The sequence below is a fragment of the Helobdella robusta genome (assembly GCF_000326865.2).
Source record: "Helobdella robusta unplaced genomic scaffold HELROscaffold_71, whole genome shotgun sequence".
Lineage (NCBI taxonomy): Eukaryota > Metazoa > Annelida > Clitellata > Rhynchobdellida > Glossiphoniidae > Helobdella > Helobdella robusta.
The window spans coordinates 528,417-551,904 of record NW_008705401.1 but is presented as its reverse complement, the minus strand read 5'-3'; the positions used below and the strand labels follow the sequence as shown (position 1 = coordinate 551,904).

The 23,488-nt window shown below is 32.9% G+C and overlaps 3 protein-coding genes across 3 annotated transcripts in view; 1 reads left to right on the top strand and 2 right to left on the bottom strand.

Moving 5' to 3' along the window:
* Positions 1–2,337, bottom strand: part of HELRODRAFT_181470 (hypothetical protein) — a gene marked incomplete at both ends in the record, with an annotated part of 6,199 nt that extends 3,862 nt beyond the window's left edge. Inside the window, 4 exons of the mRNA XM_009031268.1 lie at positions 20–275; positions 1,073–1,213; positions 1,603–1,775; positions 2,115–2,337. Of these exons, the coding sequence (XP_009029516.1) occupies positions 20–275; positions 1,073–1,213; positions 1,603–1,775; positions 2,115–2,337 (793 nt within the window). The remainder of the gene's footprint in view (positions 1–19; positions 276–1,072; positions 1,214–1,602; positions 1,776–2,114) is intronic.
* A 924-nt stretch (positions 2,338–3,261) lies between these two features.
* Positions 3,262–7,145, top strand: HELRODRAFT_194255 (hypothetical protein). The gene is made up of 6 exons (XM_009031267.1): positions 3,262–3,742; positions 3,998–4,038; positions 4,246–4,317; positions 4,503–4,677; positions 4,926–5,407; positions 5,680–7,145. The coding sequence occupies exons 1-6, from the start codon at positions 3,693–3,695 to the stop codon at positions 5,823–5,825; spliced, it is 966 nt and encodes a 321-aa protein (XP_009029515.1). The 5' UTR covers positions 3,262–3,692; the 3' UTR covers positions 5,826–7,145.
* A 637-nt stretch (positions 7,146–7,782) lies between these two features.
* Positions 7,783–21,517, bottom strand: HELRODRAFT_194254 (hypothetical protein; the record flags this gene model as incomplete). Its single annotated transcript, XM_009031266.1, has 16 exons — positions 7,783–9,973; positions 10,286–10,456; positions 10,638–10,710; positions 11,027–11,269; positions 12,088–12,266; positions 12,651–12,826; positions 13,091–13,783; positions 13,897–13,998; positions 14,127–14,272; positions 14,416–14,490; positions 15,089–15,706; positions 15,917–16,410; positions 16,637–16,805; positions 16,943–17,102; positions 18,125–18,316; positions 21,398–21,517. The coding sequence occupies 16 exons, from the start codon at positions 21,515–21,517 to the stop codon at positions 8,386–8,388; spliced, it is 5,199 nt and encodes a 1,732-aa protein (XP_009029514.1). The 3' UTR covers positions 7,783–8,385.
* Between the last annotated feature and the right edge of the window lie 1,971 nt (positions 21,518–23,488).

Here is a 23,488-nt window from a genome sequence, read left to right as displayed (position 1 = left end):
GGCAGCGGAACAGGCGGACCCGAAATCGGCGGGTTCGACTGCACGTTCAGCCTACAGTTACAATTACAACAATTTTTACAACTCTCATTAGTAGCTTGTTTGTCTTTCAGAGCTGCTACCACTGAGTCCATTGAGGCCCGTAGTTTGGGGTCAGTTGGGGGTACGTTTGGCCGGAGGATGCTTGGTTTTGTACCGTCGACAAAATTTACGTGGACCTGCGGCTGAGTGAGCTCCGCTTTCTGTATATTGTTTTCGTTTTGGTTGAAGTCTTTGCACTGAGGTTGCGGTTGTGGTTGTTGTTGCGACGTTCGGATTGATGGATGGATGAATGAGTGAGTGAATGAATGAATGAATTAATTAATGAATGAATGAATGAATGAATGGATGGATGAATAAACGAACGAACGAACTAATGAACGAACGAATGAATGAATAAGTGACAGTATAATTGGTTGATTGAGTGATTTTAAGTTTTATTAAAAGATAAATAACGAGATATGAAAATTCTTAAATAAAGAGATGATGTTACATTAAGTTGTGGGCGGGTAGTTGGATATATGAGTGAATAAATGAATAAATGAATAAATGAATAAATGAATAAATGAATAAATGAATAAATGAATAAATGAATAAATGAATAAATGAATAAATGAATAAATGAATAAATGAATAAATGAATAAATGAATAAATGAATAAATGAATAAATGAATAAATGAATAAATGAATAAATGAATAAATGAATAAATGAATAAATGAATAAATGAATAAATGAATAAATGAATAAATGAATAAATGAATAAATGAATAAATGAATAAATGAATAAATGAATAAATGAATAAATGAATAAATGAATAAATGAATAAATGAATAAATGAATAAATGAATAAATGAATAAATGAATAAATGAATAAATGAATAAATGAATAAATGAATAAATGAATAAATGAATAAATGAATAAATGAATAAATGAATAAATAAATAAATAAATGGATGAATGAATGGGTAGATTAGATAGATGAATGAATGAATGAATGGGCCGGTAAATGAATGAAAAACAAATGAAACAAACTTGAACAATCGGTACGGCACTGTTGTTGTTGTTGTTGCTGACGTTGGGATTAGTAACGTTGTTGTGATTGTTGATGTTGTCGGCAGGTGGCGGGTTGTTCACAGTGGTCGGTGGAGCGGCGGGCTTGGCCACAGGTTCCACCTTCGAATAAAATTTTGTATTATCATTATTAAAATCTGGCATTAAACTAACTGATATAATCATTATTGTTATTTAATACTACTACCGCTAGAATAACTGCTGCTAAGGAAGCTACTGTTAATACGATAACTGCTGCTACTGAAGCTACTGCGGCTGCCGCTACGACTACTAGCACTTTTACTTATATTATTGCAACTAACACAACTGCTGCTATAGCAGCTACTACTACTGCTGCTGCTATAACAACTACTGCCAATGCTACTTATAATAATGTCATAAAGAAAAATATGAATAATAAAAACAATAATGATGATGATAATAACAACAACAACAACAACAACAACAACAACAATAATAATAATAGTTGAAACTTTCTCAACCGTTACAACCTTCTTTCCTTTATTCTTCCTCTCCATCTTTAACCTCTTGGCCTCCTCTTTCTTCTTCCTTTTTTCCAGCTTTTTTTGTTCCTTTTCCGCTTTTTTTCGCGCATTTTCTGCGTCTTTTGCAGCTTTTTTCGCGGCTTTCGCCTTCCTCTTCTCCTCTTCTGTCATGTTTTTGTCTGGGCGGTTAGGGATGGGAGAAAATTTTCAAGTTGAGTGGTGGCCTTTAAGTTTGCTTAAGTCGATAATTATTTTCGAAAAAATAATACAAATTATGATAGTAGAGTAAGTATAGTCTATATAAATGTATGAATATAACATTATATTATAATAAACCATTATATTAGATAAGGTTATAAACAAATTTATGTATTTAATTCATGGTCAGAAAGAATTTCAACAATGAATGAATGATTGAGAAGATGGTATAATGAATAAATAGAGAAATAGTCACACAACAATATGTCGTGCAATATATTATCTATAAACAACAAATGAAGAGTGTACTATTTATAGACCTTTATTCTTGCCCAAACACAGCGCTATAAAAACGAAGGCCACCACAAACATAACCAAAGACACCAGAAAAACAGGATGTGGTATGGGGAAGCTGCCATTTTTTAATTCCTTCTCGAAGTCGATTTTTCTCGGTAGGTGATGCTCTGTGGTTGCAGCTCTCTGAAGTGCGAACGAGAAAAGAACAATGACGTAATAGGGATGGGGGTGGTGGAGAGTAGCCATTTTGATTTTGCTAGTTGTAAAACTGTTACTAAATTTATTTTATTTTTTTTATTTATTTATTTTTATTAATTTTTTTTCCTTTTTTGTGCGTCCCATTGTTTTTTATTTGCATTTTTATCTGAGTGTTCTGTGAGCAGTGCTAATTGTGTTTGTGCAACGAAATTAACGATTTTAAAATGTTTTAACGTGAATTAACTTTATTATTATTAACGAATAATTTAATTTTTAACAACAATGCAACTTTAACAAACGCGTAAAACATTTTTTCTATAGTTCATTATCCATACTTTGATGTTTTAAGCAACTTAATAAAATCAGAACGAAGAAATAACTATGAAGAAAAACAATTATGCTTAATTGTATATTATAGACATAATTAATACACTAATTAATTAACTAGTTACTACTACTACTACTTTAATAACGTTAATTAGTTTAAATAATTAAGTTGATTGCATGCAATGCATGTTGGAGTAGTTGCTTTGTGAATTATTTTTCAAAATCATTTTTTAAAGGACAATCCTATAGTCTAGCTGAAAATTAAAAAAAAACATACAAAATATGAATGAATAGTTTCAAATTATATCTTTTGTAGTACGTTTTTATGAATGTATTTTGTTCAATATATGCCATTAAGTTATGATTAATTTGTCTTAAAATGTACCAAATTATGTTTAATATGATTAAAACTAATAATATGTTACAAATGTAAAAAATTTGGGTTTTAAAATGTCTAGTATGAAGGTTCTAAACATTTTAAACAGTAATTTATTTGCAATAAAAATGATTATGAACTAAAATTCATACATTAATGAACAATTGTTAAGTATGTGCTGATGATGAATGCACTAAATAAAATAACACAAAAAATGTTTCAGTTGGCTGTTAGTTGAACCATTGATTTTTATTGTTTGACGTTTTCGGGTTTATTTTAATAAAAACTTTAAACAAAAAAATGAAAAAAATATTAAAAAAAAAATCGAAACACCTAATTTACGGCCGAAAAAAATAGTGAAATAAATTTTTAATCAGAATTTTTAGTCATTTAATAAAAATTCGTCCGAAACTAACTTTCTCCTCCTAAGTCTTAATAAATTTTACTTTTTAGAAAACTTAGATAGATAGATAGATAGATTTTTTTCCATTTCTTTAAATTTCTGAAATATTTTTCACCGGAAAGACATTTTCATCTGTTATATGTAGCGACATAATAATCTGGCAGTTATGATCAAGTTTAAATTCTTTCGAGATATCTAGCTGGTTTGTTGGTTTTTCCACGCCTAACCTAACAACCTTAAGAAGTCGTGGTTAATGAAGTTTGCCGGATTTTGGTGATTCATTAGTCAATTAGTAAAATGGCCGAGTCCAATCGAGATGCGCCTTTGTGTCCCTGTGGTTTCTGGGGGTTATTTGTTATAATTTTTTTTCTCAAAAGTTCAATTATTTGATTGAATCTATCTTAGATTACTAATTATGTTTTTTTCTAATTTTAAATTAATATAATTGTTTTTAAAAATAATTTTATTATATTTATTAATAAATTTGACTCTTACTCTAACGACCTACCTAAAACAAAACTATAATCTTATTTTTATATTATTTATAATTATATTACTAGTATAATTATATTAATTTATTAATTATAATTAACTAATTATAGATCTGTCCAGACATCTGGGTTATGTTCAAAGTGCTATAAAGGTGATTGTGAGATTATCTTATTAATATTCTAATTTTTTGAAAAATTTCATTTATTCAAGTAATTTATTTTTATTGAATTCAATTAAATAAAAATTTATTTATCCGAACCTAACTTTATTAATTAGTTTAAGACTTAAAGGAGAAAGTTAGGTTCGGATGAATTTTTATTTAATTAAAATTTGTTAAAAATTGTAATTTGAATTGTAGAAATGCTTATGAAGCAAGAGTGCTCTGGATGTTCGTTGCACAATTCTTCAAACAATGGTAGTAGTACTTCAGGTCTGGATTTATTTATTCGTTTTTTCATCCGTTCTGTCATTCATTTTTTCATTTATTGGTTCTTCCATTACTCATTCATACATTCATTCATTCATTCAATATATTAATTAATACATAAAAAATGCTCTCGAATTGAAATAAAAAATTGTCATCAATTCATTTAATTCATACTTTCATTCCAATAGTCACAGACAACTCGAAAACTCAACAACAAGTGACCCAGAAAATGTCTGAGAACTTTGACCTAATTTTTTCATCCAATCACCATAACAACAAGCCCCAGGCCAATAGGAATCCATCAAGCTTGGATGTTGCAGCAGTTGAGGATGAGGTTGACCTCAACACTGCTGATGCTGATGTGTAAGTAGCTTAAGTTACTCAATAGTAGCAGAACGAATGCGTCCTTAATTAATACTTTTATCAGGGCAATTTGTTTAAAATGCTTTAAATTTAAGAGCATTATTAAATTCAATCCTACCATAAGCCAATCATTTTTTATTATCTATGTAACAGTAAAAGTTACATCTCTATTTTCACTAACTACACTAATTTATAGCACTCCAAGCAATATTTCTACAAAATTTAATTACAATTTTTAACAATGAAAGCATTACCTCTGAGATGCCTGCCCTAACCATGCCAACAACAACACCAGCAATATCAGTAACGAGAGTAGAGCCAACAACACTGACTTCATTAAACAACAACATCACATCACCAGCAACAACACCAGCCACAACACAGCCGCCAGCGCCACCAATAACAATTGTAGCACCAACGGCAGCCACACCAACACCGTCTTCTTCGAAGGCGGCTGCGGTAGCAGCAGCTACAGCAGATCAACAAAATTCAGAATCACCGATCGGAAATCATCCTCGAACTAGCATTTCCCTAATCAGTACGGCCGCCCTGCCAAGTTATGCTCTCTCCCCTAGTTCCTCGTCCGTACCGTCGCTTGCTGCGTACACAGAGGCTGGTGGTAGCAACACCGATACGAGCACTGTTGCTACGACCCAAACTTCCAATACAACGGACTCCAACCTCAGTCGGCCCGCACAGAGAAATAGGAAGAGATGCTTCAAGTGTAACTGTAGGTTGGATCTGGCCTCCTCAACTATAGGGCTCTGCAAGTGTGGTCAGTTGGTCGGTCGGTTGATTGGTTGGCTGGTTGGTCAGTTGGTTGGTCAGTCACTTGGTTGGTTGGTTGGCTAGTTACTGATTGATTGATGATTGATTTATTTGTTGATTTGTTTACATTAGGATTCAAAAATTATTCTGCCTTATTAACTTCAATTTATGCCACTTTTCAACCAACCGTCCGACCAACCAATCAATCACTCTCCCTACTTCTGCCTCCTCCAGATTATGTCTTCTGCGACCTGCACAGACTTCCGGAGCAACACGACTGCACCTATGACCACAAGACTGAAGGCCGTCAGGATGCACGAAACAAAATGGTCAGCCCGAAGAAGCACATGGGCACTACTCTGAAGAGACTGGACTCTTAAAATTTATTATTATTATTTCATTATTATTTTATTATCATTATTATTTTATTATTATTACTATTTCATTATTATTATTATTATTGTTTTTGATAGAGTTTAACATTATGAAAAAATTAGTCCTCTTATATTCTATATTTTGTTTATTAATATACATACATACATATACACATACATACATACATACAAACATATAAAATGTATACAATTACAATGTTTTATGAATTTTATGAACGCTTATATTGAAAAAAAACATTTGTTTCCTGAAAAAATTGTTGATGATTGTTGGATGGTTGATGTTAATGTTATTGCTGTCATTGTGGATTTTGGCGACGTATTTCGCTGTTATAGATTGTTGTTTTGTTGTTAATGGTGATGTATCTATCTCTCTCTTTCTTTTTCTCTCTCTCTTTCTTTTTCTCTCTCTTTCTCTGCTCGATAAATTGTATTTGGATGTATGTATGTATATTTATATATATGTATGGATATATATATATATATTTATATACGATTTTTATCATGGTAGTATTTTTTGCGTTCTTACTAGCGTTTTTATAGTATAGACATCACCTATTTTTGAATGAATAATAAAATAAATGATTAAATAAATGATTAAATAAATAGTTAAATAAATAACTAAATAAATAATCAATTATATAATTAAATAAATAACTAAATAAATATGTATGTATGGTGACTGATGGTGCAATGATAAGGTGCAGTCACCGAATTCTATTGCAGGGAATTCCGCATCTATATCCTACAATCTGTGTGTGTGTGTACGTGTGTGTGTGTGGTTTGCACGTGTATTATTTTATGTACTATTTACACACACGATGTATGTTTGTTGCCGATACCCCTGAAGAATATCGTAGAGAAGAACTTAATAAAATAATGCTATCAATAATTATTACCGTCATAATAATATTGTAGTAATTATTTTTGTTGCTATTGATTTATTTATTTATTATAGTTATAATTAATTGATTGATTGATTTGCTATTTGGTTTGAAAAAATATTTACTTAAATTCAATATGCCTTATGTATATAGTTGAGAAAGTCACACACACACATTTATATTATATATATATATAATATATATATATTTACATTCATTTGTTCGTTCATTCATTCATTTATTCATTTTTTCTTCCATCTATCCATTCATTCATTCACTTCATGTTTTCAAATACAGAGGCTGTGAATTTCATGCACCCTCTTGGGTTGTAAAGATGCTATTTAAATGAGCCATATTACTTGTCGTTGATGGGTTTGTTTATTATTATTATTATTATGTGTTATAAGGATTATAATAATAATAAATATTATTATACGGTATCATATATTTATCGTTGTTACACATTATAAATTATGATTTTTTTCGCTTGGCCAAATTTTAAGATTGGTTGATTGATTGGTTGGTTAGTTGATTGAATGATCGACTAATTGAATAATTGATTGACTAATTGATTGAATCAATCAATCAATTAGTCAATTGATTGATTAATATAGTAATTATCATTCCAAAAAATGATAGCAATCAATAATAAGTAATAATGACTTTTCAGTTTCGTCATCTTACCAATTATAATGCGATTATGGCTTCTTTAAGATAATAATAATAGTTATTTATTATTATAATAATAATAATTACTATTATTTATTATTATTGTTGTTGTAAATATGGTGTGCAATAGTATTTGTATGTTTGGTTGGCTGGATTTTTTTTCGGTAAATTAAAATTAAATGAAATCAAGCGTTTGTTAATAAGCACAATTTTGACTGCGTTTTGGTTTTTATTTCTCTCTCTCTCTCTTTCTCATTCTCTCTCTCTATATATATATATACATATATATATATATATATACATATATATATATACATATATATATATACATATATATATATATATATATATATATAATACGTTTAAGGGTGTATGTATGTTTAGTACATATAAATCACAATAAATAAATGAATCAATCATAAATGATATAAATAGGTCGAATCAGTAATTAATTAATTATTTAATGGGTTAATTAATTAGTTAATTAATAGGTTCATTAGTTAATTAGTTTCACATAAAATTTGAAAGCTAAAAGTTGAGTATAAAATTTGTATATACATTTACATGATTAAAAGCCTTTTAAAATGAAATATATGGGACGGTATTATGAAAGATAGAAAGATACACACGCGAATGAATGAATGAGTGAATGAATGAATGAAAGAGTGAGTGAATGAACGGAAAAGTGAGAGAATGAAAGAGTGAGTGATTGTATGAATATACAAATATTATAGATTGTCCAAAGGTTAGGAATGAAATGAAATAAAATATAAAAATAATAAATAATCGCGTCAGCCATCCATTCATCCATTTTTTTTACATATTAATATTTTAACGCTAATTTACAATTTTTAAATTCATTTCGTGGCATCGTTAACTTTTTGATTATGAAGCATTAATATAATATGACATGGTGGTGATAGCATAAGGTAAAATTGTCGTATAACGGTTTATCTACGTCATCATCATCGTCGTCGTCGTTGTCATAATATTCTTTACACTTGGGCAGAGCTTGTCCATTTAATATCCTGTCTGGTGGAAAAACCAGTTTCATTCTCGATACTGGGCGTGAAAACGAAATTCGGAAATTTCCGGTCACTTCTATTTTTGTCGTACTGGTTTTCCAGGCTGTTTATAGAACATCTGGAATTCCCGCTAACCGTTCTCTGTAGTAGATAGTAGTTGTTAGAAAGTGTAGTACCGGCAGCGTCGGCTTCGACTTCAGACGTCGGTTCGTAATTCAAGTTGATTTTGGTGATATAGGGCGGATGTGAGCTAATGTTGTTGCTGCTGTTGTTGTTTGTGCCGCTGCTACTGATGATGCTATTGTTATTAATGACGTCATCGTCAATGTTACAGTTATAAATGTTGTTGCTGTTGCTGTTGACTTGTTGACGATTTCTGCCGTTAAACTGTTGGACGTCAAAATCGTAGCCCTGAATGTCATTTGTGACGTAACGTTTAGGGGAAAACCCAGTCCTCTGCGATATTTCTATTTTTAGATTTCCACAAAATGGCGTCGTCGATGATGGATATGATGATAATGATGATGACAGCGACGACGACGACGACGATGATGCAAGTCTTGACAAGTCCAACGATCGCTGGTGGCTGTGGTGTATTGTTGGGTGCTGTTGTAGGCGGTATGGTGCTTTCTGGGCTTGCTGGTAAAATATATTTTGTTGTTGTTGCTGCTGCTGTTGCTGCTGTTGTTGTGGGATTTCCACAAATTGTTTATCAATTTCGGTTTCTATGTCGTTGTAACTTGTTTTTGTTGTACTAACTAGTAGGCTTCGCCTATTCCTTATTCTATTGTTGTTTTGTTGTTGTTGTTTCAGCGAACCAAATTGTTGAGATTGTTGTTGTTGCTGCTGCTGGTTGTGATAATGATCCTGCGGTTGTTGTTGGAGATGATGATAATGATGTTGTTGTTGGAGGCGGTGGTGATGATGATCGAAATATTGGCGGCAGGAGTGAGGCGGGAATGAAGTTTGAATGGGGCAGCAAAAATGTTGTTGTTGTTGTTGATGTTGTTGTAGTTGTTGCTGCTGTTGTTGATGATGTTGTTGATGTTGTTGTTGTTGTAATTTTATAAATTGCTGTTGACGTTGTTGATGTTGTTCTAGCAACAGCTGATGGTGTTTCAGCTGCTGTTGCTGCTGCAATATTTGATGTTGTTGTTGCTGTTGTTGATGTTGTTGTTGTTGCTGTTGTTGTTCTGCATCTTTGTAAATGTTGGAAGATTCTATGAGTTTCAATGTCGGAGTTTTCATGTGTTGTTGTACGTCTACATCGAAGTTCAACGACGGTTGATTTTGTTGTTGTTTTTGTTGTTGTTGCTGATAATCATGATCATATTCATCTCCCTCTCTTCCTTCCGGTTGCAATCTTTTGTTGTTGTTGTTGCAGTAACTATAACCATAACCATCAACAACAACATTCACATTATTGTTGTTGTTTTTGTTATTATTATTGTTGCAGCTTGAATGGATGCCATGACAACAGGCTGGAGCGTTTATAATAAAATATTGACTGTTGCGATTGGTGTTGTTGTTGTTGTTGATGACGTTAATGTTATTCCGTCTGACGAAATTGAAATTGGCGGCTAGGGGTGTTGTTGGTGTTGACTTTGATTTGAAGGTAGCAACGCGGGCAGACAACAATGTTGCTGTTGTTGTTGATGTTGTTAATGTTGTTGTTGTAGTTGTTGACGGCGATGATGATGATGATATTGCCGGCTGTGGAAACGGTAAAAAGAATTGACTGTTCTTAGAAGAAGAGGTTGATGTTTGTTGTTGATGTTGTAGTTGCTGCTGTTGTTGTTGTGACGATGTTGTCGTCGTTGTTGCTGTTGATGCAATTTGTTGTTGTTGTTGTTGTTGTTTTGTTGGAAACTTTTTCGGCAGTGATCTGAAGACGTTTCTTGACGGAGATAAATTGAATAGTTTGTCTTTGAGTTTTATGTTGCTGACGTTGTTGTTGTTGATGTTGCTGCTGCTGATGTTGTTGTTGTTGTTGCTGTTGTTGGTTTTGTTGTTAAGAACGGCGCTTAAATTTGACCTATATCTGAAAATTTATACAGAGGATCATTGAATTATTTCTATTATTATTGATGGGGATTTGTTTCAATCATCATCATCATCATCATCATCGTCAACATCATCATCATCATCGCCATCATCATTATGAATATCATTACCACCACCATCATCATCGTCATCACCACCATCATCATCGTCATCACCACCTCATTCTTCTCATCTTCTCCAAGAATGATAGATGTTCTTTTGTTGGGTCCAAGCTTTTTGTCAGTTTTGTGCCTGTATAGCGAAAAAATTTTTTTTTACTCATTCATCAATCGTTCCTTTGCTCCTTCATTCATTCATTCATTCATTAATTCATTCGTTCATCCATTCGTTTGATCATTCATACAATTATTGATACATCCATCTATCCAATCATGCATTAATTCACACATATATCCATCTTTATTTCTTTTATCTACATATCTATTCATTCATATATTTATATATCTATCCATTCAACTTTTAATTAATTAATTCATTCATTCATTCATTTATTCATTCACCCATTCACTCATTCATTCATCGAATCCACATCCATATATAAACTTACTTCTTTCGCTTAGCTTTTCACACAGCAATCTATTATTACCAGTGGCAGAAGCAGCAGGAGCAGCAGTAGTAGCAGTAGCAGCAGCAGCAGCAGTAGTAGTATCATTACTATAACCGCTATCAACCTCTTCATCATCATCATTATCATCATCATTTAGATACAAGTTATCCATCGATTTGTAGAGTTTTGTCGGCTTTGCCAGTAGCAGCTGCCTCACCAAATTGTTGCTGCTATTTTTAGAATCTGGAGAATTTTCGACGGTAATGAATGGTGATAGTAGTGATGTTGGTGATGGTGCTGTCAATAATGATGATGATGATGACGATTATGATGATGATGGTGATGACGATTATGATGATGATGATGACGATTATGATGATGATGGTGATTAGAGGCGAGTGGGAATTGAAATTTGTTCCCAAGTCCCACCCATGTTTTTCCTCATTCCCAATTCTCTCCTGAATTCTCATTTATGATAAATGATTGAGTAACAGTCAGAGAAGGAGGTAGAGAGCTCCAGAAAAAAGAGCCAAACAAAACAAAAGCAGACTAAGCTAAAGAGTGTTTAACACGAGTTAAAACAAGAAGTGAGAATAAGAAGACGATCGTAAACCGGGGTTCAATTAATATAACTGGTAAGGACTTATGAAAAAGAGTCATATAGAGTTATACAGGGTTATATTAAGTTGTATAGAGTTGTATAGAGTTATATAGAGTTATATAAAAGATAATATAATGTTATATAGCGTTATATTGGATTAAATAGAGTTGTATAGAGTTGTCTAGAACCGATGTTGATAAAGTCGTTCATGGTATAAGTGAAATAGATTTTTATATAACACTAATAACTTTATTTGAATAATGATAATAATAATAATAATAATAATAATAATAATAATAATAATAATAATAATAATACCAACAACAACAAAAAACGATAAGAAGAAAAATAACAAAACAAAATGACCCACATTTTTCCCCGCCTTTTTTCAAGGACAAATGAACAACCTGACTATAATCATCATCATCATCTTCTTCTTCTTCATCATCATTATCATTACCGTCTTTATTGCCACTGTTACTATTTTTAGGAGTGCTATAAATAGATTTGTTGGGTGGTCCCGCCCCTTTTATCTGCTTGTAAACATCGAATGACCTCGGGTTGATGTGGCCTTTCCGCTTCTCTGAAACGCTCCGCCTACCGAAACCCTCTCTGCTAAACATTTTTGTGACGTCATAACTGGCGTCATCGTCGTCGTCGTTATCGTTATGATGATTGTTGTCGTTCTTGTTATTACTATTGTTAGTAATGGTGACGTTGCTTTTGTTATCCTCATCATCGTCATCATCATCATCATCGTCATCATTTCTTCTGCAGCACGGAGTGGTTGGTGCTGATAACGATAGTGAAAATTGAGGTTTTGATGAAGATGATGATGGCGATGTAAGGAATGATGAGGGAGTATGTAAATCCGGATCTCTCTCCACCTCTCCATCTTTTAAATCATCATCGTCGTCGTTGTTAGCATTGCTGCGATCATAATCACTTCCACCACCACGAGCAACAACAACATCATCATCATCATCATCGCGGTGTAAAGATGATGACGTAGTAGATAACGACCCCGGAAACGGCGATGACGTCAGGGAAGCTAATTTTAGAACTACGGAATTGGGGAATTCCATTTCTTTATTTATGGCCTTTATGATCACCTCCATGCACTGCTGTTCAGTCATCGTCGTTGGGTCTAGCTGCTGATCGTTTAAGCTAAGCAGCTGCATCTGCTGGTGGGGTGCGACCTTGGAAATTATAATATTTATTATAATTATAATACTTATAATAATGAATAATAATAATAATAATAATAATATTATTATTATTATTATTAGTTGTAAAAATATTTGTAGTAAAAGTATCAGCAGCAGCAGCAGTCTAAGTAGTAATAATAAAAGTAGCATTTGTTGCTGTAGTAGCAGCAGCAGTAGTAGCAGCAGTGGTATTATTATCATCAGTAGTAGTAGTATTATATATCATATTTATGCAAACATAGATAGTTAATTTACCTTAGCTAGAATGCCGTCGAATTTTTTATCTTTGTACCTCGGCCTGAGTGATATTTCGACGGGGAATCCAATCAGTTTAGACATGGGGAATGTGAAGAATAGGGATGTGCCGTCTCCAGGAATGGTGGCCGGAAGTTCTGAGGTCGGTGTGACGATTGAAAACGTCGTCGTTATTAAATTTGTCGGAGCGCTTGTGGCGGTAGCTTCAGCTGCTGCAGTAGTAGTCGTAGTATTTTTACTATTTGTATTATTATTATTATTGTCACCGGCTGGGCTATAAATGGCGTTTCGGAAAAACCCATTCTCGATGCTATAAATAGATGGGGATTTACTTTTCATTAGAAATGACTCCATGGCTTTTGTTAAGTTTCGTTTCTTCTGCTGTTCTTTGGATTCCGTTTTTACGATCTTCGGAGATTTTGGAATTTTAGAGGTTTTCCGGACGCCGTCATTGTCGTTAGTTTCGTTTTCAAGTTTAGTGACGTTATCAATTACGTCATCATCGCTGTTGCAGTGTTGCTTCGCGTCGATGGTGTTGTTGTTCTGGATATTGTTGTTGTTGTTGTTGCCATCGTTTGGGAGTGTGTTTGCAGCGCTGTTGGCAATGTCCTTACTTTCGCTACTGAAGTTGTTACCATCATCGTCGTCGTCGTCGTCTTCATCATCTTCATCATCTTCATCATCATCTGCTGCCTGAGACATTAAGTTTTTTTATTGGTTATCATCATCATCATCATCATCGTCGTCGTCATCATCGTCTACAACATCATCATCATCATCATCATCATCATCATTACCGTACTTACTTGTCTACTGACTACCAGTTTGACAGGCTGGCCAATAGGAGCCAACCTCAGTAACTGGGTCACATCAGATCTCCTGGCATTCGATACGTCGACATCGTTGACCTAGTTACATGAAATTACGTCTAAATACATTATAATTATCATCATGAATATAATTATAATCAAATTATTAATAATTAATACGCAAAAAATTATCGATTCATTCAGCCAGCCGACCAATCACGTTTAACCTTCAAAAGCCTGTCCAATAAGCGTAGCTTATTGCTTTTCATAGCAACGCCTCCTGGAAGAATATTCTTGATGTAGATTGGTCCAGCAAGAGTGTCGTCGGCCATGTTGTCGCGACTCGTTATCGTGAAGCCCAGGCCGCTGGCGCCTGAGTGAGAGAGTAAGAAAGAGAATGAAAAAACGAATGAAAGTGGCTGTATTTACCATCATCATCACCATAATCGTCATCCTCATCATCCTCCTCCTCCTCCTCATCATCATCATAATCTTCTTCACCATCGTCATCATAACCTTTAACTAGCTTAACGCATCGGACGTTGCCGATCATTCGCGTGTTAGAAAGAGCAAGAGCTTCTGGCCGTCGTGCTGATGACGATGATGGTGGCGGTGATGATGACGATTGCGCTGTGGCCGTAGCAGTAGTAGTAGTTGTACCACTACTACTTGGCGTTGTAGTAGTGGTAGCAGTAGTCGTAGCAGCAGTAGGAGTAGTTGCTGCTGCTGCTGAAACAGGATTAAAGCAGCCTGCAAATGTTATAAAGTAAGAAAAATTACAATATCAATCTGAATAACAATGCTAACTAACAAAAATTAAATTATTATTATTATATTATTATTATTATTATTATTAGTAGTAGTAGTAGTAGTATTAGTGGTAGTAGCAGATAAATATCCAATGTATTATATCAGAGATAACATTGGGTCAATGGCGCATCTTAAGTGTCGATGCATACTTACAAGTACCAAGGCTATAATTATAATTATTTTTGTTGTCATTATTATTATTAATGTTATTATTATTATTATTATTACCGTTATAATAATAATAATAATTATTATTATTATTATTTTTATTATTATCAATATTATTATTATTTTAACGGTTTCAAATTAAATGAATGGATTGAAAATGACATGAAGGCATTGGCAGCACGTAAGCACTGAAAATAATGACATCACTTACTTTCGTTAATATTATTATCGCTGTTATCATTGCCTTCTTCAAAGTAAGTCAAATCTGAAAACGACGACGACGACGATGACGACAAAAACTCCTTAGTCACTATGACGTCACTGCGAAATGATGTGATCACGTGACTCGACGACGACGATGATGATGATGACGATGTTGTTATCACGTGATTAGATGACGACGACGACGATAGCGGTGGCGGTGACGATCGCGACGAGGGCAGTGCATGTGATGGCAATAGTAATGATGCCGATTGGCGTGATGACGGTGATGATGATGATGGTGATATGGCAGCTGACTTTGGTCTGACTTTATAAGGTAGAGGCGATTGAATGACCGATGATGATGATGATGATGATTTTGGCGGTGCTGATAGTGATACTTGCGAAAATGACGATGATGATGGTGGTTGTGGTACTGATAATGATGGTGGTTGCTGTGATGATGATGATGATGGTGGTTGTGATGATGATGACGACGACGATTTAGTTTTTATGATCGTTGGTATGGCAGCCGGAATGTTTGTGGCCGACATCTTGTTCTTCATCATCGTCGATGCGAACGTCAGCTTTGTCGCTGAAGTTGCTGCTGCTGCAGCAGCTGCTGCTGCTAATGATGATGATAATAGTAGTGGAAATGATGATAATGATGATGATAGCGATGATGATAGAGTGAATTTAAAATCAGAATTATATTAATTGTATCGGAAATTTAAAATCTCATTTCTTGAAATATTTACAATACGGTCATCATCATCGTCACCATCATCATCATCATCACCATCATCATCACCATCCTCCTCCTCATCATCATCAGTACCTTTATCATGGTCATAATCATCATCATCATTGTCGTCGTCGTCCTCTGCATCGTCATCATCGCCATCTTGGTTATCATCGTAGATGGCTGATGACGTCACTGCTGTCGGGAATGTAATTCTTTTTCTATTCAATTTCCGTGACGTCATCGGGAAATTATTATTATTATTATTATTATTATTATTATTATTATTACGGTTATTGTTTTTATTATTGTTATTATTGCTATTATCATTGTTGTTATTATTATGATGGTTATTGTTATTATTTCTATTGTTATTGTTATGGTTATTATTGTTATTGTTGTTATTGCTGTAGTTGCTGCTCGTAACTAACTTAAATAACGAATCAGTAGGACGGGCACCTGCTTCGGTGTAGGATATTTTCGAAACTAAAGATGATGACGACGACGATGACGATAATGTAGTTGACGACGAGGCTGAAGACGATGGTGACGCCACTGACAATTTCGAATCTTTTCTAAGACCTCGAGAACTGTTTTGGATGAGAAGATAATTGGTGGAAGTAATAACAACAACGACAATAATAACAATACTACTACTGTTACTTCTACTACTACTGCTACTACTGCTGCTACTAACGCTACTGCTATTACTACTACTACTAATACTACTGCTACTTCTACTACTACTGCTACTACTACTACTACTAATAATAATAATAATAATAATAGTGATAATAATAAATTTTTGAGACTAACTTTTCCAGAATCGAGTTTAAGGACAAACTCGAAGTTAATTGATGATGATGATGTTGTTGTTGTTGTTGTTGATGATGTTGTTGTTGCTGATGATGATGTTGTTGTTGTTGTTGCTGTTCGAAGAGTTTGTCTCTCGCTTCGAACCAGCTGTCTTGGAGTAAACAGTTTCCTGTTTTGAGAATTTACGATCATTACCATCATCATCGTTTTCGTCGTCATCATCATCATTATTATTACTATCATCACCACCATCACCATCATCATCATCACCTAATGATTTCCTGGTTAAATTTCTTGAGAACTGACTGACAGCCTGTAATAATTCGTCGTCGTCATCATCGTCATCCTCTTCTTCTCCATTATTATTATTATTATTATTATTATTATTATTATTATTATTATTATTATTATTATTATTATTATTAGCTTTAACATCTTTTGTAACAATACTGTCATAAAAATCGTCCTGGTTGAAAATGTTGTTGTTGTTATTATAGTTGTTGTTGTTTATGACGCCATCACCATCATCGTCATCGTTGTTGTTGTCAATGATGACGTCATAATTATTATTATTATTATTACATGTTTTTATTATTGTTTTGTTTCCTTTCTGCCTCGATTTGATTTTCTGCGCCGTGGGTCTTGGCTTGTTGAAAAAAAAACATTTAATAATAATAAAAATAATAATATTTCAATAATAATAATAATAATAAAAATAAATCATCGCCGCCTTCGTCATCATTATCATTACTAACAGCTGTAGAGAATTTTTGCTGGAAAGGCATTCTATCTACGGCTGACGACGACGATGGTGATGATGCTGCTGGGACAGATGATGATGATGGTGATGAAAGAGCTACTGACGATGATATTGATGATGATGTTGGGTTGTTCAGGAATCTTCTCATAGCTTTGTTTATTGCGGCTGAGTTTGATTTTAAGCTAACGAATTCAACCTTTATCTGTGTTTGTTGCGTGTGTGTGTGCGTGTGTGTGTGTGAGTGTGTGAGCTAGGTTTGTTTTTGTGTGTGTGTGCGTGTGGACGTGTGTGTGATTTCAGTTTTTTTTTCATCAATCATTCCATTAATCAATTAATCTGTTTTGTGTCTACCAATACCAATTCGTTCGTATAAACTTATAAAACCATTGATTCGTTTATTTATTTATTCACTCGTTCAACCATCCATCCTACTATTCATTCATTCATCCATTTATTCATTCATTCCTTCATTCATTCATCCATCCATCCATCCATTCATTCATTCGTCTCTTTGATAATGATTGATTGATTGATTGGTTCAATAATTTCATTGGATTTGTTTATCCATCCAAATCACTCATCCTCCATTTATTAGTCCGTTTATCGGGCCATTCATTCATTCATATATCCATTCATTCATCCTTTCATTCCTTCTTTCCTTCCTTAATTTCTTCATTCATTCACTCATCCGTCTACCCATCCATCCATCCACTAACTAACTAACTAACCGTATCGTTGTTATCGACAACGTCAACCATGACGTCATCATCGTCGAATATAGCGCCATCCAGAGTGCACATGTGGTAAGATGATGATGATGATGACGACGATGGTACTGATGATGATGACGGTACTGATGATGACGATGATGACGCCAAAGATTGTGACGTCATTCCTAAACTGTTTCCGTCGTCTGAGGTCTGAAAAATAAAACCCCAAAATCATCATCATTCAGTCATCTCGTCGCGTTGTTATAATGTTATCATCGCTATCAGGAGCGTCGGAGCTGATGTAGTTTAATGAGAGAGACGACAACAACAAAAACAACTATTATTATTATTGTTGTTGTTATTATTATTATTGCTATTATTATTGTTGTTGTTATTATTTTTATTTATTAATTATTACTATTGTTGTTGTTATTATTATTAATTATTAATATTATTGTTGTTGTTATTATTTTTATTAATTATTATTGTTGTTGTTGTTATTTTTATTTATTATTATTATTATTTTTTTTTTATTTTTGTTGCTGCTATTATTATTATTGTTATTGTTGATGTTATTGTAATCTGATACGAAAGCCATTTATTAGCATTGGATGGAGCTAGCTAATTCTTACATGTTATAAATCAAAACAAACATACACCACACATGCATGCATACATACATACATACATACATACATACATACATACATACATACATACATACATACATACATACATACAAAACAGACAGACCACATTCGTTCTATAAGAATTACTGTTTTAATTCAATGCTAATCTAATCTTTTTTGTTTAAACATTCGTATGTCGATAGCCGTGTGTGTTTGTGTGTGTGTGCTTGTGTGTTTGCTTGTGTGTGTTCTGTGTGTGTGTGTTGTGTGTGTTTGTTGTGCATCTTTGGTTTTGGTATGCTGAGCCAAAACATGCCTAGGTCAAGAAGAAAGAATTATAAGAAAAATATTTTTTTAATTTTTAGAGTCTTTGTTTGTCTATTTATCATTATTATTATTATTATTATTATTATTTATTTTTTAAAATGTGTGTATGCACTTTAAAATAGATTAGATAAATATTTGAAAGTTTTTTCTGAAAGGAATTTTAAACGTTCATTCATCCATTGCATTCTTTCTGTCGTTCAGTTTGGTACATTTTGACTTCCATCCACCCATCCATTCAGTCATGCATTCAGTTATGCATTCAGTCATGCATTCATTCATGCATTCATTCATTCAGTTATTCATTCACTAATTCATTTACAAAGTCAGTCAATCAGTCAGTAAATCGTTGTCATTAATTCATTCAAAGATTCTTTTTTTCTTTTATTCATTCATTCAATCACCCTTCCACACACACACACACACACACACACACACACACACACACACACACACACACACACACACACACACACACACACACACACACACACACACACACAAGAAAATGCATGAACAATCAATACAATACAACACAGTACAGCACTAAACATGCAAGTATGCAAGTTATCATTCATGATTCGACTAGATTTGTTTGGGTTAACACACACACACGCACACACGCACAAACACGCACACATACGCACACACACGCGAACATACTAGTCTAAAGCCCTCTAGATAAGTTTCAGTAAATAGTGAAGATAGGATAGGACAGAAGAGCATGTATTTTTCATTCGAATAAAATACTACCAATACTAATGATTATTATAACTAGTAAAACAGAGAGAGAAAGAGAGAGAGAGAGAGAGAGAGAGAAAGAGAAAGAGAGAGAGAGAGAGAGAGAGAGAGAAAGAGAGCGAGAGAGAGATGTGTGTTTATCAGCGTGTGTGCGTGCATTTATATATAAAACTGTTTAACTGTTAAATGAATTCCTTATCAAAGAAAATTCAACACCATCTTAATTGATTCCAACATCTTATAAAATATCTCAAAGTTTGTGCATGTGTGTCTGTTTGTGTGTGTGTGTATGTGTGTCTGTTTGTGTGTGTGTGCGTGAGTGGGTGTGTATGTATGTATGTGTGCATGAATAGATGAAATATTCAGATTACGACTACTACTAAAATTGCTGCTGGTACTTCTACTGTATTCGTAGTAGTAGTAGTAGCCGTAGAAGTAGTAGTAGTAGTAGTAGCCGTAGAAGTAGAAGTAGTAGTAGCCGTAGTAGTAGTAGCCGTAGTAGTAGTAGCTGCAGTAGTAGTAGTAGTAGTAGTAATAGTAGTAGTAGTAGTAGTAGTAGTAGTAGTAGTAGTAGTAGTAGTAGTAGTAGTAGTAGTAGTAGTAGTAGTAGTAGTAGTAGTAGTAGTAGTAGTAGTAGTAGTACATGATTTCGATTATGAACACTCATTATTACAACTACTGCAGCCATATGCTTTTGTGCTGAATAAACAGGCGATTGAACTAATGAATGAATGAATGAAAGAATGAACGTACAAATGAATGAATGAATGAATGAAAAAACGTACAAGTGAGTGAATGAAGGAACGAATGAAGGAATGACAGATGAATAAATTATTATTGATCAAATGTATGAATGAATGAATAAAATGGGCCAGGATGAATGTGTGAGAAATTGAACTAACGAATTAATAAAAATAAATGAATGAGTGAAAATGCACGGATGAATGAATGAATGAAGGAATGAATGAATGAATGAATGAATGAATGAAGTTAAAACGTATAAAAGCCTTTTAATGATGGTTACACTTAATGCTATTTGAAACAATAAGAATGGAATTATTAATTAATATTACTTCAACCTCCTTAACTAACAGACTAAATAACTAGCTAACAACAACAACAAATATAGCAACAACATTAATTATTATTCATGTTTTTATTGTCGTTATTATAAAACAATAAAAATAATAACCACAACAACAACAACAACAACAATGTTGATAAGATTAATAAGTTGGTCTGTGATCATTAAAACTTCGTCTTGAACGTGCACTTGCAGGTCTTAACGAATGCATTTACAAGAGAGGCAATAAAAACAACAACTACTGCTGCTACTACTACTTCTACCACTACCACTCTTACTACTACTACTACTACTACCACTACCACTTCTACTACTACCACTACTATTACAACAACTACTACGACTACTACTACAACTACCACTACTACCACTCCTACTACTATTACTACTATGTTTGGCATTAATGAAATCGGTTGAATAACTTGCGTAACATATTGTTATATATATATATATATATATATATATATACATATATATATATATATACAACATCATCATAATCACGTGACTAACCATTTGGATTAGTTTATAGTATCTTTGTATGGCCGTCTTCTTAATATCGCCCACCTTATCATCCTGTGAGTACGGAATGGTCAGCTTCATGCCATCAATAAGGACTACTACCTTCATCATCGTTTAATTTATTGTTCTTTGTTGTTCCTTGTTCTCTTTTTATTCTTTGGAGGTGAGGATTAGGTAGAGAATTATGGTATGACGTCATAGTCCCCTGAAAGAGAAGAATGATAGCAACAACAACATGGTTAGTGTTGTCGTCATCGCCATTGTATTTCGCTTTTATGATTAACAACAACAACAACAAAAACAACAACAACAATGGTAATAATGATAATAATAACAATACTATTATTAACCATAATAACAATAGCAGGAAAAAATAACAATAACCCACCGTCTGACGCTAATAAATGATTAAAAATATCTACAAACAACAACAACAACAATAATAATAATAACAACAATAATAATAATAACAACAACAACAACAACAACAATAATAATAATTATAATAACAACAACAACAATAATAAGCCTAAATATTTACACAAGAATTTAATCTTGAAAAATATTGATGCAATCTCTATCAATTAAAACGAATTAAAAAAGCATCTACTCTACAGAATTATTAAAACCAAATGTTTGTATGTATGTATGTATGTTTGAATATATGTATGTACGTGTATGTGTGTATGTTTGAATGTAGGTATGTATATAGGTATCATATCTGTTTATGTGTGTATGTATAGGTACATGTGTGTTCATGTTGCTACATGTATCTACCTACCTGTACACATATCAATACATACATACATACATACAAACATACAAACATTCACACACAGAAAGAGAGAGAGAGGCACACACAGACATAACATTATTGCAAAAACACATGCACATACATCCAGCTTTGTTTTAATTAACTTTCCATTAACCAGCTCAACATAGCAATATATTAAATCACTTTGAAACACCCCTGTATACTTACTACATTAGTAGTAGTAGTAGCAGTAGCGGCAGTTGTAGTAGAAGCAGTAGTAGTGGTAGTAGCATCAGTAGTAATAGTAGTAGACTCGGTAGTAGTAGTAGTGGTAGTAATCGTAGCAGTAATGGTAGTAGCAGTAGCAGTAGTGGTAGTAGCCGTAGTAGTGGTAGCAGTAGTAGCCTCAGTAGTAGTTGTAGTAATCATAGCAGCAGTAAATATAGTTTGTAGTAATATTATATTCTATATTGAAATTGTCTGACTAATCATTATTTTCATTATTATTTTTATTATTGTTATTATTATTGTTATTATTATTATAATAATTATTATAAATAAAATGGTTATTTATAATGATAATAACCTTTTTTCGTGATTTTTAAATTCCATTTCGTTGATTTATCAGACTCTTAAATCGAAAAATTGTATGTTGCTAGAAATTTGATAAAATCACGCCGAATAATAATAACAAATATAAAAAAATAATAATTATAATAAAAATAATATAATTTTGAAATCACTACATATAATATAATTTAACCGTCATATAAATAAAATCCAGCTTCATATTAATGCACTGTGCACAATGATTGTTATATAAACAGAATATATAATATGTATGTATGTATGTATGTATGTATGTGTTTGTATGTATATGTATGCCAAAATACGTCTTATAAATGAACGTGCATTTATTTATAGTAAACACATAAAAGTCAGCGTTATACAAATTCATCATTTATATATATATATATATATATATATATATATGTGCGTGTGTGTGTATGTATCTGTGTGTAAATTTATATATTAAAATTTGTGTGTTCAATCAGTCAGTTGAGATTTGTTTATATTTAACGTTTAATGTGTTTGTTGTTGGTTGTATGTGTGTGTGTGTGTGTGTGTGTGTGTGTGTGTGTGTGTGTATGTATTTGTGTATGTGTGTGTGTGTGTGCGAGCGTAAGGTTTGTTTGTAGATGTCTTTAGTGCATGTAAACTCACATTTATATTACAAATCCCAAAAAAACAAAAATGGAATCAAAATTATTAAGTAATCAACTCTTTTACATTTATATCAGAATGTATGCATGTTTGTATGTGCGTGT

Coding starts and splice junctions, on each gene's coding strand:
- HELRODRAFT_194255 (XM_009031267.1), top strand. CDS start 3,693: ATGGCCGAGTCCAATCGAGATGCGCCTTTGTGTCCCTGTGGTTTCTGG. Junction 3,743..3,997: donor TGTCCCTGTGGTTTCTGGGG/GTTATTTGTTAT, acceptor AACTAATTATAG/ATCTGTCCAGACATCTGGGT. Junction 4,318..4,502: donor CAATGGTAGTAGTACTTCAG/GTCTGGATTTAT, acceptor TCATTCCAATAG/TCACAGACAACTCGAAAACT.